Below are 13,662 nucleotides of genomic sequence, written 5' to 3'. Positions count from 1 at the left end.
AACAACATTTGTGGCTGAATATAATACTTGTAGATGGTAAAATGTACAGGAGTAATGTAGTGTTCGGCGGATCTGTGTTCAAAACCCATCAGGAGAAGTGAAGCTTGGAGTGAGCTGACTTGATTCACAGTGGAAGTCTTAACATTTATTTGATTTAAAACTTTACTCTTGGGGAGACTTTTACTTTTGATGTAATAGAGGTCTAATCCTGGTTTGTAAGTTGTGCCAAGAGGAGCATACACTGGTTCCATGTACAGTGTGTGTGTGTGTGTGTCAGCCATATGTTCTTCTGATTTCACAGCAGTGAAAATGTATCTGAAAGAAGAACCATACATCATAAGAAGCTACTGGACTCCACAAAGATCACGGTCTTCTCAGAACCATCCAACTGCCAGTGAGGACTGTTATACAATTTACACTACCATGGGGATTTACTGTAAACATACTTTTCTAGGAATTACTTGAATATAGATAGCATACCTTTCCAAGTCATTCTTTAGTTTCCTGCTTTCAGCCCGAGAGATGGAGAGCATGGTCTCAAGTTCTTGGTCAACGTTTTTTAACTGCAAAGAAAGCATGCTGTAAAAATGATATAATGTAGCTTAGTAACTATACCACAGGAAGAAACAGGGCAACAATCAATGTAACTGAAAGTAAATAAACGAGTGTATTTGGATCAGAGACTTTAGGGGAGAGACCATCTCTTGCAAGAACAATGATTACACATCTCCAACACATTACCACACCCATCACCAAGTAGATATATTGGAATAATTGGGGGAATATTGCTCCTCCAAGTATAAGGTCTGGAAGAACTTGAGAGTATACAATCTAAATCACAAAAATATTAAGGGTAATCAATACTTTTGCGCAAAACTGGATATAAGCAGCCTCCTAAAACACCTTACTGAAGGAAACACCAACTTCACAGGCTTGTAAAGAAAAGAAAATTATGTAGGTGAAAAGGAATGGCGCTAATGCCTCAGATGGATGAAGACTATATATGTGTCACACGTCCCCGCAGTGACTCCAGAACCAGACCCCGTTACTTACCTTTGCGAGCGCTCACCCGCGGCATCCTCGGCACTTAGGCCCCGATTCAGAGCAGGACGCTCTGACAGAGCGGCCTCCTGGCTGCACGCATTGCTGTGGGTTGCCACCCACAACTAATACGAGCAGCCAGGATGATGGTCGCAATGGTCAAGACCATCGCGACCATCGGGCTTGCGACGAGACCCTTGTGGCAGGGTCTCATGGCCGCAAGTCCCAGAGAGCTTTCGGCTCAAACAGAGCCGAAAGCTCTCCCACTGTCATCACTTGTGATGTCAGTGGGGCCGCCCCAAGCGGTAGGCGTTCCTATGGGAATGCCTCCGTCTGGGCAGCCATCCCCCCCGACCCGCCCACCAAAGGGGGCGTGCTGTCACTCAACATCGACAGCATGCCTCCTTTGGTGCGAGACCCGGAGCGACGTCGTGCGCATGCGCTCTGGGCCACCATCGACCCGGTTGCAAGCGCTCAGCACTTACGACCAGGTCTGAATCAGGCCCTTAGTGCAGCAGCGGCTCCCTCCTCTCCAGCTGGCTTTGTCAAAATCCTCGCTGCTGCACCCGCAGTCTGCTCAGGCGTCTGTGGGGTTCGACTGCGGCACTCCAGTCCATGGGCGTGGCCATGTTAGATTGCCCACGTGATTCCGCCTCCACCAATCAGCATCCAGCAACCTAAATAAAGGATTCCTGCTGCAGCAACTAGTTGCCAGTGCAACAGGACTCTTAGCCTAGTCTAGTGAGCTCCCTTACTGTGCTCCATATAGCGTTCTAGCTGACTTTTCAAATACTTCATTACTGTGTGTATTCAGCCGTCCTCCATTATACCTGGAGCCCAGTTACTCTCCGGCCCTAGCCGGAATACCAGCCGTCCTCCATTATACCTGGAGTTCAGTACCTCCCGGTCCAAACCGGGGTACCAGTCGTCCCTCAATTTCCACTCGTAGGATCCTCCTGTCTATTTGTTCCTTCATGCGCAGGAACTTTATCAGACCCAGGACCTCATTTAGAGCCGCTCGCAAAATGCGAGCGCTCGCTCTGAATGAGGACTGGCCGCTCGCTAAGCTGTGGGTGACCACCCACAACTTTAGCGAGTGGATAGGTTGATGGTCGCGATGGTCAAGACCATCGCGACCATCAGGGCTTGCGACAAGAACCTTGTGGTAGGGTCTCTTCTGCTGCAAGCCCCAGTGAGGTTTCGGCTCTAATAGAGCCGGAAGCTCACCACTGACATCACGAGTGATGTCAGAGGGGCCGCCCCCAAACGGCAGGCGTTCTTTCGGGAACGCCTCCGTTTGGCCAGCCACCCTGTCACCCCGCCTACAAAACGGTGCGAGCTGTTATGCACCATCGACAGCCTCCCCTTTTGTAGTGAGGAGGGCCTCAACATCGACCCGCTTGCGTCCGGGTCTGAATGAGGCCCCCAGTCTTCTTCAGAGAGCACCTGAGTCTAACCAAACAGATATAAGACCCAGCCCGGGAACACAGCGTCAATCCCCTTCGCCTGTGACAATATGTAACACAAATCAAGGATAAAGCAGAGAACAAAATATATTTAAAACATATTTATATATATATATATATATATATATATATATATATATTCCATAAAATCAAGATGAAAAATATTTATATTCATCTTGATTTTATGGAATATATATATATATGTTTTAAATAAATTTTGTTCTCTGCTTTATCCATGATTGGGTTACATATATATTCTTCATCCATCTGAGGCATTAGCGCCATTCCTTTTCACCTACATCATTTTCTTTTCTTTAGTATACAATCTAAGTCAATGCAGGTTAACACTAGGATACCATACCTAAGTCACAGCAAAAATCCAGAAAATAGTCAATTACACACAGTAATATAATGCTAGTGTTTATTCTAGCACCCTGCACTGTTCACAAACCATGCAGTTCCTCTTTCCTGCCTGGGGTGTCGCTCTCTGCTCTGGTGCTTCTAGCACACTCTGGTCCGTATCTCAGCCGTTTGTTGCATCAGCTGAGAGCGACATCCCAGACAGGAAAGAGGAATTGCACCGCTGACAATAAGGTATATATTTTATCCACTGCATTCATTTCCAGTATGAAGAACTATTTTCTGTACACTGGCTGAACTGAACGGTTGCAAATGCAAAGTGTGTATAGCTACTGTGGCTTGTACGGCTGAACCATCTTTTTAATTCAGCTTGTGCATTTCCAAACTTCTCCAGGGCTCATTTATGGTTTTCAGGCCACTACAGTTCTACCAGTAGGAATGAAGGGAGGTTGTTATGAAATGTATGCTTATGAGTTCTCCCTTAAGATGTATTTATGCTTTGTAACTAATCACATCAGATCAGGACTATAGTACATGAATGAATGTATTTGTAACAAGTTATAAATTAGCATAGAACATGAAACAAACCAACACTTGTACTTCAAATGACAAATTCTTTTAGAAAAATACTTTGATTAAATACTATGATAACAGCGGCAAACGCAGGATTTCTAGACAGGGGTTTCCAAATGCGACCAGTCCATGAAGAGGGCTTAATTAGCACTTAACCAACTTTAATATGCGTCATTCAAAGTGTATTGTGTGTCATAATTCCAGCATATACAGGACCAGCGATCACAGTAAGCCATGAGATGTGGCAGTAGCTGAGCTGAATGTTTTTTATTTCAGATGTGGGCACCATTCCAGAGCATTGGAGCAAGTTCGGGAGTCTGGAGGAGCAGCAGAAGAACCTAGCACTGCTGTGGACATATATGTACATACTGGTCTCCTTATGCACTGGATAGCGTATTATTATATGGTATTAATAATTGACCCTATTGATGGTCTGTAGCAGTGCACCCCTAACGGTGCATGTTTTCCATATCTCCTAGTTGGTGCACAGGTGTAATTATTACTTGCTGACACGTTAAAAAGATCCACAGGTTGTGCTACTGAGAAGAACATGCAGCACTAGCAAAATTCTATATTACTATTTATATTGTGGTCATGGTATGGGCTGGGGAGGGGGGTTTCCAGACAACCGGAACCCTCCCTCCCCCCAATGCGTTTGCCCATGGATATATGACTATATATACTATTGTACACTTTCCCTCCATTTGTTAAGTAGCTTGGAGTATTCTAGCCCAAGTTAGGTATGGTGGTATGTATCATTAACACATTAGACAAATGGGAGAGGTCACTGTCCAATTATCCATCTAAAAGGAATGCTGAGTGATGTCATGAGCCACCCAATTATTTGTCCATTTATGGTAATCCATTAATGAATCTTCAAGTTAAAAGTTTCAAGATACATCAAGGAAACAGACTTATTTTCTACAAATGTCAAAAGGTTCAACTGCTAACACAAGAACATTTCCAGGACTGGTCAAACCATCACTGAAGAAGCCATAAACTGGGGAAATATAGAAGGTTGCAGGACAGCAGGATGACTTAGAGAAAAATAATATGAGATATGGTAAGAACTTACCCTTGTTATCTCTATTTCTACGAAGTCCATAGGGTTCCACAGGATACCTTGGGTATAGGTGTGACGTCAGTCGCAGGGCACCAAAGAGTTAAGCTTTCAGCCTCCCAGGATGCACTAGGTCCCCCTCCTATACCCCGCCCCCGGGCCAAGGCACCTCAGTTAGTTACCAAGCCATAGGCCGGAGGAGGAGAAGGAAGAGAGAGAACAAAGATCTGGACACATACAAGAATCACATTCTCACCAGAGGGAGACGGAAAACCGGTGACCAGAGCAAAGCCCATCTGCAGCACAGGTGCGACAGGGCGGGAGTCCTGTGGAACCCTATGGACTTCGTAGAAATAGAGATAACAAGGGTAAGTTCTTACCATATCTCATATTTTCTACTTCAGGGTCCATAGGGTATCCACAGGATACCTTGGGGATGTCCCAAAGCAGTATCCTTTAAGGGTGGGGACGCTCCTGTGCAGAAAGGAGAATCCGCCGCCCGAAGGAAGCATCCTGAGAGGCGAAGGTGTCAAACCTGTAATACCTCACGAAGGTATGGACAGAAGACCACGTAGCAGCCTTGCAGATCTGAACTGCCGAGGCACCACGTCGAGCTGCCCACGAAGGACCCACAGACCTAGTGGAATGAGCCTTCAGAGAAGGAGGGACCGGTAGGCCTTCATGAAGATAAGCTTCAGAAATAGCCATACGGATCCAGGCTGCCAAAGTTTGCTTTGAAGCAGGCCAACCCTTTTTACGGAAGCCATAGAGGTCAAACAAAGCGTCCGACTTCCTAAACGAAGAAGTGCGGTCAACATAAGTCCTTAAGGCCCGCACAACATCCAATGAGGCCTCACCCACGGAAAGACCCGGTGAGTTAAAGGCCGGAACAACTATTTCCTCGTTAATATGAAACTGGGAAATAACTTTGGGAAGAAACTCGGGCCGAGTGCGGAGCACTGCCCTGTTCCCATAAAAAACCAAGAAAGGGGGTCTACAAGAAAGAGCCCCTAACTCAGAAACACGTCTGGCCGAAGCAATAGCCAGAAGGAAAACAGTCTTAGCTGTTAGCCATTTAAGATCCACTGAGCCCAGTGGTTCAAACGGCGGTCCTTGGAGAGCCCTCAGGACCACAGCCAAATCCCAAGGCGCCACAGGTGGAACAAAGGGCGGCTGAATGCGGAGAACACCCTGCATAAAGGTGCGCACATCCGGGATTGTAGCAATCCTACGGTGAAACCAGACAGATAGGGCCGAAACCTGTACCTTCAAAGAAGCAAGGCGAAGCCCATGATCTAGTCCCGCTTGCAGGAAGGCGAGAATCCGAGACAGACGAAACTCCCGCGGTGCATAACCTCTCGGTCGACACCACTGGAAGAACGTATGCCACACGCGATGGTATATCCTCGCGGAAGACGGTTTCCGAGCTCGTAACATGGTACGCACCACAGAGCTGGAAAACCCCCGGGACCTCAGCATGGCCGTCTCAACAGCCACGCCGTCAAAGACAGCCGAGTCAGGTCCGGGTGAAGGCAAGGACCCTGAGACAGAAGGTCCGGTCGTAGCGGCAACCGCAGAGGAATGTCCACGGACAGACCCTGAAGGTCTGAGAACCAGTGCCGTCTGGGCCACGCGGGAGCTATCAACAGGAGCGTCCCTCCTTCCTGTTTGAATTTCCGGATTACCCGTGGAAGAAGGGAGACCGGAGGGAACAGGTATGCGAACCGGAACGTCCACCGGACGGACAGAGCATCCACCAGAGACGCCCCTTTGTCTCTTGTGCGAGACCCGTACACCGGCAACTTGTTGTTGTGCCGGGACGCCATGAGGTCGATTTCTGGAAGACCCCACCTGTCCACCAGTAGTTGAAAAACGTCCGGGTGCAGGGACCATTCCCCCGGATGAACGTCCTGGCGACTTAGAAAGTCCGCCTCCCAATTGAGCACTCCCGGGATGAAGACCGCTGATATGGCCGGAAGATTGCGCTCCGCCCAAACCAGGATCCGAGAGACCTCTACGAGAGCCGCCCGACTGCGAGTTCCTCCTTGCCTGTTTATGTAGGCCACGGTGGTAGCGTTGTCCGACTGGACCTGCACCGGGCGACCCTGGAGAAACCGCTGTGCCTGCTGGAGAGCATTGAAGACCGCACGGAGTTCCAAGATATTTATTGGAAGCTCCGCTTCTGTCGGCGTCCACCTGCCCTGGAACAAGTGTGGACCCGAAACTGCTCCCCAGCCCCGAAGACTGGCGTCCGTTGTCAACAGGACCCAATTTGGAACCCAGAACGGACGTCCCTTGTTGAGGTGGGTCGTCTGTAACCACCACGTAAGGGACAGGCGAACCTCCTGGGTGAGCACAATCGTCTGGGACTTCAGAGACTGAGTCAGCCCGTTCCACTTGGACAGGATCAGGTGCTGCAGAGGTCTGGAGTGAAACTGGGCGTATTCCACCATGTCGAACACCGACACCATGGAGCCCAGTAACCTCATCGCCGAGTGTAAGGACACCCGGCGGCTGTGCAGACAACTGCGCACCCTTGACTGTAAAGCAGAGATCTTGTCCTCCGTCACGAAGATCCTTTGCTGTCCCGAGTCCAATAAGGCTCCAAGATGCAGAATCCTCCGAGACGGGATTAGAGTGGACTTCTGCCAGTTGATTAGCCAGCCGTGCCGTTGCAGCAGTGCAATGGTCAGGTCCAAGTGGCGTAACAGGAGCTCTGGAGATCCTGCCACCAATAACAGGTCGTCCAAATACGGCAACATGCGGACTCCCTGCAGCCGCAGAGAAGCCGCCATGACCGCCATCACCTTGGTGAAAACACGTGGTGCTGTTGCCAGGCCAAAAGGTAACGCCCGAAACTGGAAGTGGTCGCTGCTGATTGCAAACCTGAGGAACTGTTGATGGCGCCAAAGAATAGGGACATGCAGGTAAGCGTCCTGTATGTCCAATGACACCAAGTAGTCCCCAGGTTCCAGCGCCAGAATGATGGACCGTAGGGTCTCCATCCGAAACTTCGGGACCCGCAAAGACTTGTTGAGTGCTTTGAGGTTGAGTATCGGACGATATGACCCATTGGGTTTCTGTACCAAAAATAGATTTGAATAGAAACCCTGGCCCCTCTGGGAGAATGGAACCGCCACTATAACTCCAGCCTGGAGCATAGTGTGCAATACCTTCCGCAGCTCCGTAGCCTTGTTCCGGTCTGATGGGAGACCCGTGGTGAAGAAGCGAGCCGGGGGTCTGTGCCGGAAGGAGAGGGCGTATCCGTGGGAAACCACCTCCAGAACCCAAGTGTCTGTCGTAGTGGTCGACCAACACTGGGCGAACTGTAGCAGGCGGCCTCCCACCCTGGGATCCCCCAAAGGGAGGCCCGGACCGTCAGGCCGCAGGCTTGTCATCTGGCTTGGGGGCCGGACGTCTGGTACTCCATGCCTGCTTCCGGGGCTTGACCGATTTCTTAGGGCCAGCCTGTCGAGGAAACGACTGTGGTTTGGGCCTGCCCTGGGCCCTAGATGACCGAAAGGACGATGGTCCCGAACCAGAAGGAGCAGCGGCCGACGGGAGACAGGCAGATTTGGCTGCCGCCAGCGTGGCCACAATCTTATCCAGATCCGGACCGAAGAGAACTTCTCCGGTAAACGGCAACGCTTCCAGACCTTTCTTGGAATCTGCGTCCGCCTTCCAGGATCGCAGCCACAAGGTGCGACGAGCAGCTACCGCTGCTGAAGAAATTCTAGACACCAGAGTACTAATGTCTAGAGCCGCCTCGTTGATGTAGGTGGCCGAATCACGGAGATTGCCAATCAACTCCGCCTGATCGGCCGGACAGTCGGATTCAAAAGAAGCCTCTAATGAATCCGCCCAGCGCTCCATCGCTCTGGCAACCCAGCAAATGGCCATAGCCGGCCGTGCTGCCCCCCCTGCAAGGGAATAAGCGGACTTCAGGCAGATTTCTACCTTGCGGTCCGTAGCATCCTTAAGGGAGGACATGGATGGCATCGGCAATGTGGCACTACGGACAAGACGGATCACGTGAGAATCCACCTGTGGAGGGGATTCCCACTTAGCAAAATAATTATCCGCGAACGGATAAGCCACCGCCAGGCGTCTCTGCGGCTGGTATCTTTTGCCAGGTTGTTTCCACGCCTCCTCTAAATGGTCCACCAACTGACCCGAAAGAGGAAAGACTGTGGCATCGCCCTTCACATCTTTGAAAAAGGCATACTTAGATTTAGCCGCTGGGGGAACTTCGTCCTCAATCACCAAGGCTGTGCGGACCGCCCGAATAAGTCCAGGAATATATACTTTGGACTTAGCATCAGCGTCCTTAGTATGGAGAGGTTCCTGATCGTAAGGATCTAGAATCTCCCCATCATCAGACGTCCCTTCGTCATCCTCATAAGGAGCAGACAGAGACGCCACCGGCCTTTTATGAGACCGCATCACAGACTCCCCTTGCAACACATCCGACAAGTGCTGTACAGAACTTGTCAGGGAGTTAACCCACGCTGGCTCCTGAGAACCCGGGAGCGGGGAAATAGGGAGACTGTGGGGTACCACCAATTGTCGTGGGAACCCCTGCATGGGTGACGACACCACAGACTGCTGGGACAAACCCATCGGAGTAAACGCGGGCTGCGGAGCTAACTGGCCCACTAAAGCTGTTAACGCCTGAGCGAAACAAGCCCAGGGCGGCTCCTGTACCGGTGCTGTAACCGTAATAGGCCGCGCCATGGACAAACACTGCCGGCAAAGGCCCTCCGCGCTACCCTCCCCCTCCGCTAACGGTACTTTGCACGTGGTACACTGTAGCCGGAGGGGAAAATCACTTTCAGACATGATGGCACCACGTATGTGACCTCTCTCACCAATTAAGTATTAAATAGGCGAGAGACCACCCTGCAGCACCGCACCGCAAGGGCTTTAGCAGAAAGAACAGGGACAGTAATAAAGCTGACAGTTTAGAGAAGAAAAGATTACAGGCAGCAGCGCTAGCACAGTCACATACAATGCAGAAAAATAACAATTCCTGCACTAACAGCGCTGATCACTCAACTACACAGACACAGGGCCTGGTAGGACACAGTGCTGCATACACAGACCTGACCACAGCGGAGGAGAGGTATGCGGGGGGACCCAGACCACGATGCTTCCGTCCAGCGCTTCCAGCAGCGTTCACCATGCGTTCTGGAGAAGATGGCCGCCGAGGAGCAGAGAGGAGGCTGGCCTGGGGGAGGAGCGCTGCCACAGGACCAGTCGGCAGCATGCAGAGAGGGCTGTGTGCAGCGGGGGAGGCGCCGGCTGTGAGACAGGGAAGGCGCGCTCCCCTGGCATGCATTTAACCCCTGGGACGCCGCAGCGCTACCGCTCTGCTGCGGTCCGCTGTCCCAGGGGGTAGTGGAAGCGCAGGTTGGTCGCCTGGCTCCACGCTGCAGCCAGTCCCCAGGGAGCCCCCTGCCTGGGGACTTAGGACCATGTGATCAGCGGGGACCCACCGCGGGACCCCGCTGCTTACCTCTGTCCCCCTTGAATCCGGCCATGGTCCGGAGCATCTGGGGTCACCGCTAGCTGTGACCCCAGACGCCCACCAGCATCCCCGGATCAGTACCGGCGTTCTGGTACCGGCGGGGTGTAGGGAAGACAGCATGGACGTCAGGACTGACTGTCCATGCTGTTCATCCAGATGTGCAGCCACAGCTGCATGAAGAATAAGCTTCAGGGGCTCTTCTAGCCCCCACTCCAACAGGTGCACCCGACTCCGGCCGGGCACCAAACTAAACTGAGGTGCCTTGGCCCGGGGGCGGGGTATAGGAGGGGGACCTAGTGCATCCTGGGAGGCTGAAAGCTTAACTCTTTGGTGCCCTGCGACTGACGTCACACCTATACCCAAGGTATCCTGTGGATACCCTATGGACCCTGAAGTAGAAATTAGTATTGTCCAATCAGAATGTTTAATAGACACAAATTAAGAAACGCATCTCTGACAAAAGTCTACAACGTAAATTACAGTTACATGAAGTCTCTCGCTTTTATTTGGTGTACTAAGAAGGTAAAATCGACAAATATAAATATGATGCCTAATACACATACAATTAAGATTAAGGTTCCAAAAACATCAAAACAAAGCATCAGCACACTTTCAACCACCATGGGCTTGATTCTCGCACGCCAAAGCACCTATTGGTGGTAATGGCGCTTTTCCCTTGTGTATTCATGCGGCTGAATGTGCAAAGACTAAAGCTGGCCACACTAGACCAACTTTCATCCAACCATCCAACTAGTTGATTGGTTGGAATGAAAATCTGGTAACGTATGGGAGTAACTGATGATCAGCAATTTGCTCCTAAATGCCAGAAAACATGAAAAGGGGTCTTCAGACAAGTTTGTCAAATGTTTAAACAATTTGTTCAAACAACAGTTTTTGTCCATTTTCCGGCGTTTGGGAGCAAACTGCTGATTGTCATTTGCTTTCATACCTTACCAGATTTTCATTCCAACCAATCAACTAGTTGGATGGTTGGATGCAAGTTGGTCTAGTGTGTGGCCAGCTTAAGATGTCCACCTTTTAGTTTCCATGCACGCTGTAATACCGATTAGTGCGTCCTTAGAGGCCAGCATCGGTCGCACCAGCCCTATGGCAGGCTCAGTTTTCTCCATCTGACTATGGCCTCCTAAGCTTGCGGCTGTGAATGCAGCCCGCTTGCATTGAGACTACCAAATCACACTCATTGTATAGACCAATTATGCCTGCACTACTAACCACCTCCCAGGTGTGTACACTCTGTGTAACGCATGCTCCACCAGGAGGCTTTCATAAATTTATGCGCGCGCGCGCATTTGCAAATGATTGCGTGAACATCGGCACTGCGTGCAACTCAAAATCATGCTGCCCCATATGTTTAAAACATGACGCGTTTTGCCAGCACAAGTGCCTTATCTGACCAGATCCTCGCGTTTCGCTTTTCTCAGTGATCAGAAGAAGGGCTTCATTTTTGAGTGGTTTAGTAACATAAAATGGTGGAGTTCGCAAGTGGGAATTTTACATTAACCACTGTAGAAGCAAGGGGCTTGTAGGCTATAACTAGTTCCACGTAAACATGACAAAATCTGGCATAGAAGGAATGTGCATAAACACGTATGATATTATACTGTTTGACAGGTCACACGTTGCATCCAGTTATTTCCAGCGATAATAAAAGAAAAATCTATTTTTATGAACTGTGACATGAGCTCATGAAAAGACGGCAGAAATGTGTCGCGTTGCACCGTTACAGCATCGAGAACTGAAAATAACCAGCACAGTATGTTTTCTGGTACATTTACAGCTGGAGTAATAACGGGAGCAAGCTGTGTAGCGTTCTACTTATAGAAATGATTCTGTGGAAAACACAACCTAATCGATAAGTATTTTAACAGAAAAAAAGATGGTTCATATCCTTTCTAATACAAGCCTGCCAATAAAATATACTACTTATGGGAAATCCAATGAGAAAGTTACCTCTTCTTTTCCAAGGACGAGCAGAATGTCCTCCTTTTTGGAGATTACTAAGAAACATAAAATAAATCACAGTTAATATTTTTTGCTTCCATGGCAACATATTGACAGAAGACAACTTCTCAATTTCCTCACTGTCTATGAAATGAAGACAAGAATTTGGTGCCAAGAATGACAGCACTGGCCGCAATGTTGGATGTGACAAATAAATTAAGTATTTCAATCACGGAGTCCTATTAATTGGTAGGTAGCTGGTATTTTCCATACCACAATGCAAGATTAGAAAGGAAAAATTGATTCATGTGATTTTCTTCTATGATCTCTTAGTTGGTGGGAGTTTATCTCACTGTCTCCATAACATATCCACACTTACTGAGGTCAGTCCTCATGGGAAGCACTAAAAAGAGCTTTATGAGTAGACAGAGGCACACATTCAACCTCAGACAGAGAGAGGCAAATTACAGATGTGTTCTCATACACTACTGCTACAGTCACGATAAACAGCCCCTCTCGGCGCTCCAGGGCACATGCGACTCTGCTTGCCCCCAGTGTCTTTTTCATGTCATTTTCGTCCGAAAATTTGTCTTTGTCACAATGAGATACGACTAAGAACAACAGGAGACTGCACTGATTCATTTCACTTGTACATCTGTGCGACTGAGTCTGAAGCTGGATACGAAGTGCTACAATGCAACGGCCGCGACTTTTTTCCACGCCTGCTGTGCTACATTATACAGATATGCAAGTGGGACACGTCAAATTAATCAGTGCAGTCTCCTGGTGCGGCGTAATCGCATAGCTTGGCAACTATAGTGCATTTTCCAGCGAAGAAGACGCTCAGCACAAGCAAAGTCGCACAAGACCTGTAAACTCACTTACGCCAGGCATCTCGCAGTTAGGTGTATGAGGACACATCTGTATATACAGGCACATTCACCCGACGGAATGTTTAGGTTTTTAGGGGAGAGTATATGCACCTGTGGGCTGCAATACACAAAAAGAGGGCACAATTTTATTTTGGATTGGTGCACATGATCCTTTTGTAAAAAATAACTGTTCTTTTAACTAATAAACTAATTATTACAGAAAGATTTTGCAAAGACGACCACCTTCCCTGATGATCCTGGACCCAACCATTTCTGAGATGCTAAGTTGTATGATCAGCGGCCAAATGTGCATAAGCTTGTAATTCAAGTGCTTTTGGGTCAATTCAATTACCGGTGAATTGCCGGCTAGGTGCTGTCGCAAGGGCATACCAAATCGCTCCAAAAAATTTTTTTTTGGTTGTCCCATAGAGATGCATATTAAACTCCGCAATTTTGGGGCTAAAGTATGGACGGCATAGGCGTGAACCAAAGCGCAGGCATCGCCCATAGCTGAATTGACCCTTTCTCGTCAATACTGCTGAATGGACAATGGCCTAGCCATCCACACAGTGCTCAAAAAGAGAGGTGTCAAAGCACTTTAATTTCAAACAACTCCTGCCCATACTTGCTTAGTGGAGGTCACGGAGGGGAGATGCAGTCAGACAGTGTCAGGGCGACAGAAATCACATCATCATGGCCCTGCTGCAAATCGCTGCATCATGTGGAGGAGGCAGAGCCTTAAAGACACAAGTTGCCGGGAATGGTATCATCATGCCACTCATCCCAACAATTTCACTAGGA

The 13,662-nt window shown here is 49.2% G+C and overlaps 1 protein-coding gene across 2 annotated transcripts in view; it reads right to left on the bottom strand.

Annotated features, from left to right (window-relative positions):
• The window catches only part of CENPK (centromere protein K), an 88,650-nt gene that overhangs the window by 21,916 nt on the left and 53,072 nt on the right, over nt 1–13,662 (bottom strand). For both annotated transcript variants that reach the window (XM_088444059.1, XM_088444060.1), the window contains 2 exons: nt 11,999–12,045; nt 481–563 (listed from right to left, as the gene is read on the bottom strand). In XM_088444059.1, the coding sequence (XP_088300185.1) occupies nt 481–563; nt 11,999–12,045 (130 nt within the window). The remainder of the gene's footprint in view (nt 1–480; nt 564–11,998; nt 12,046–13,662) is intronic.

The sequence above is a fragment of the Taudactylus pleione genome, unplaced genomic scaffold, assembly GCF_031769625.1.
Source record: "Taudactylus pleione unplaced genomic scaffold, aTauple2 ptg000345l, whole genome shotgun sequence".
In the NCBI taxonomy this organism is placed as follows: Eukaryota; Metazoa; Chordata; class Amphibia; order Anura; family Myobatrachidae; genus Taudactylus; species Taudactylus pleione.
This window is presented reverse-complemented; position numbering and strand designations above follow the sequence as displayed.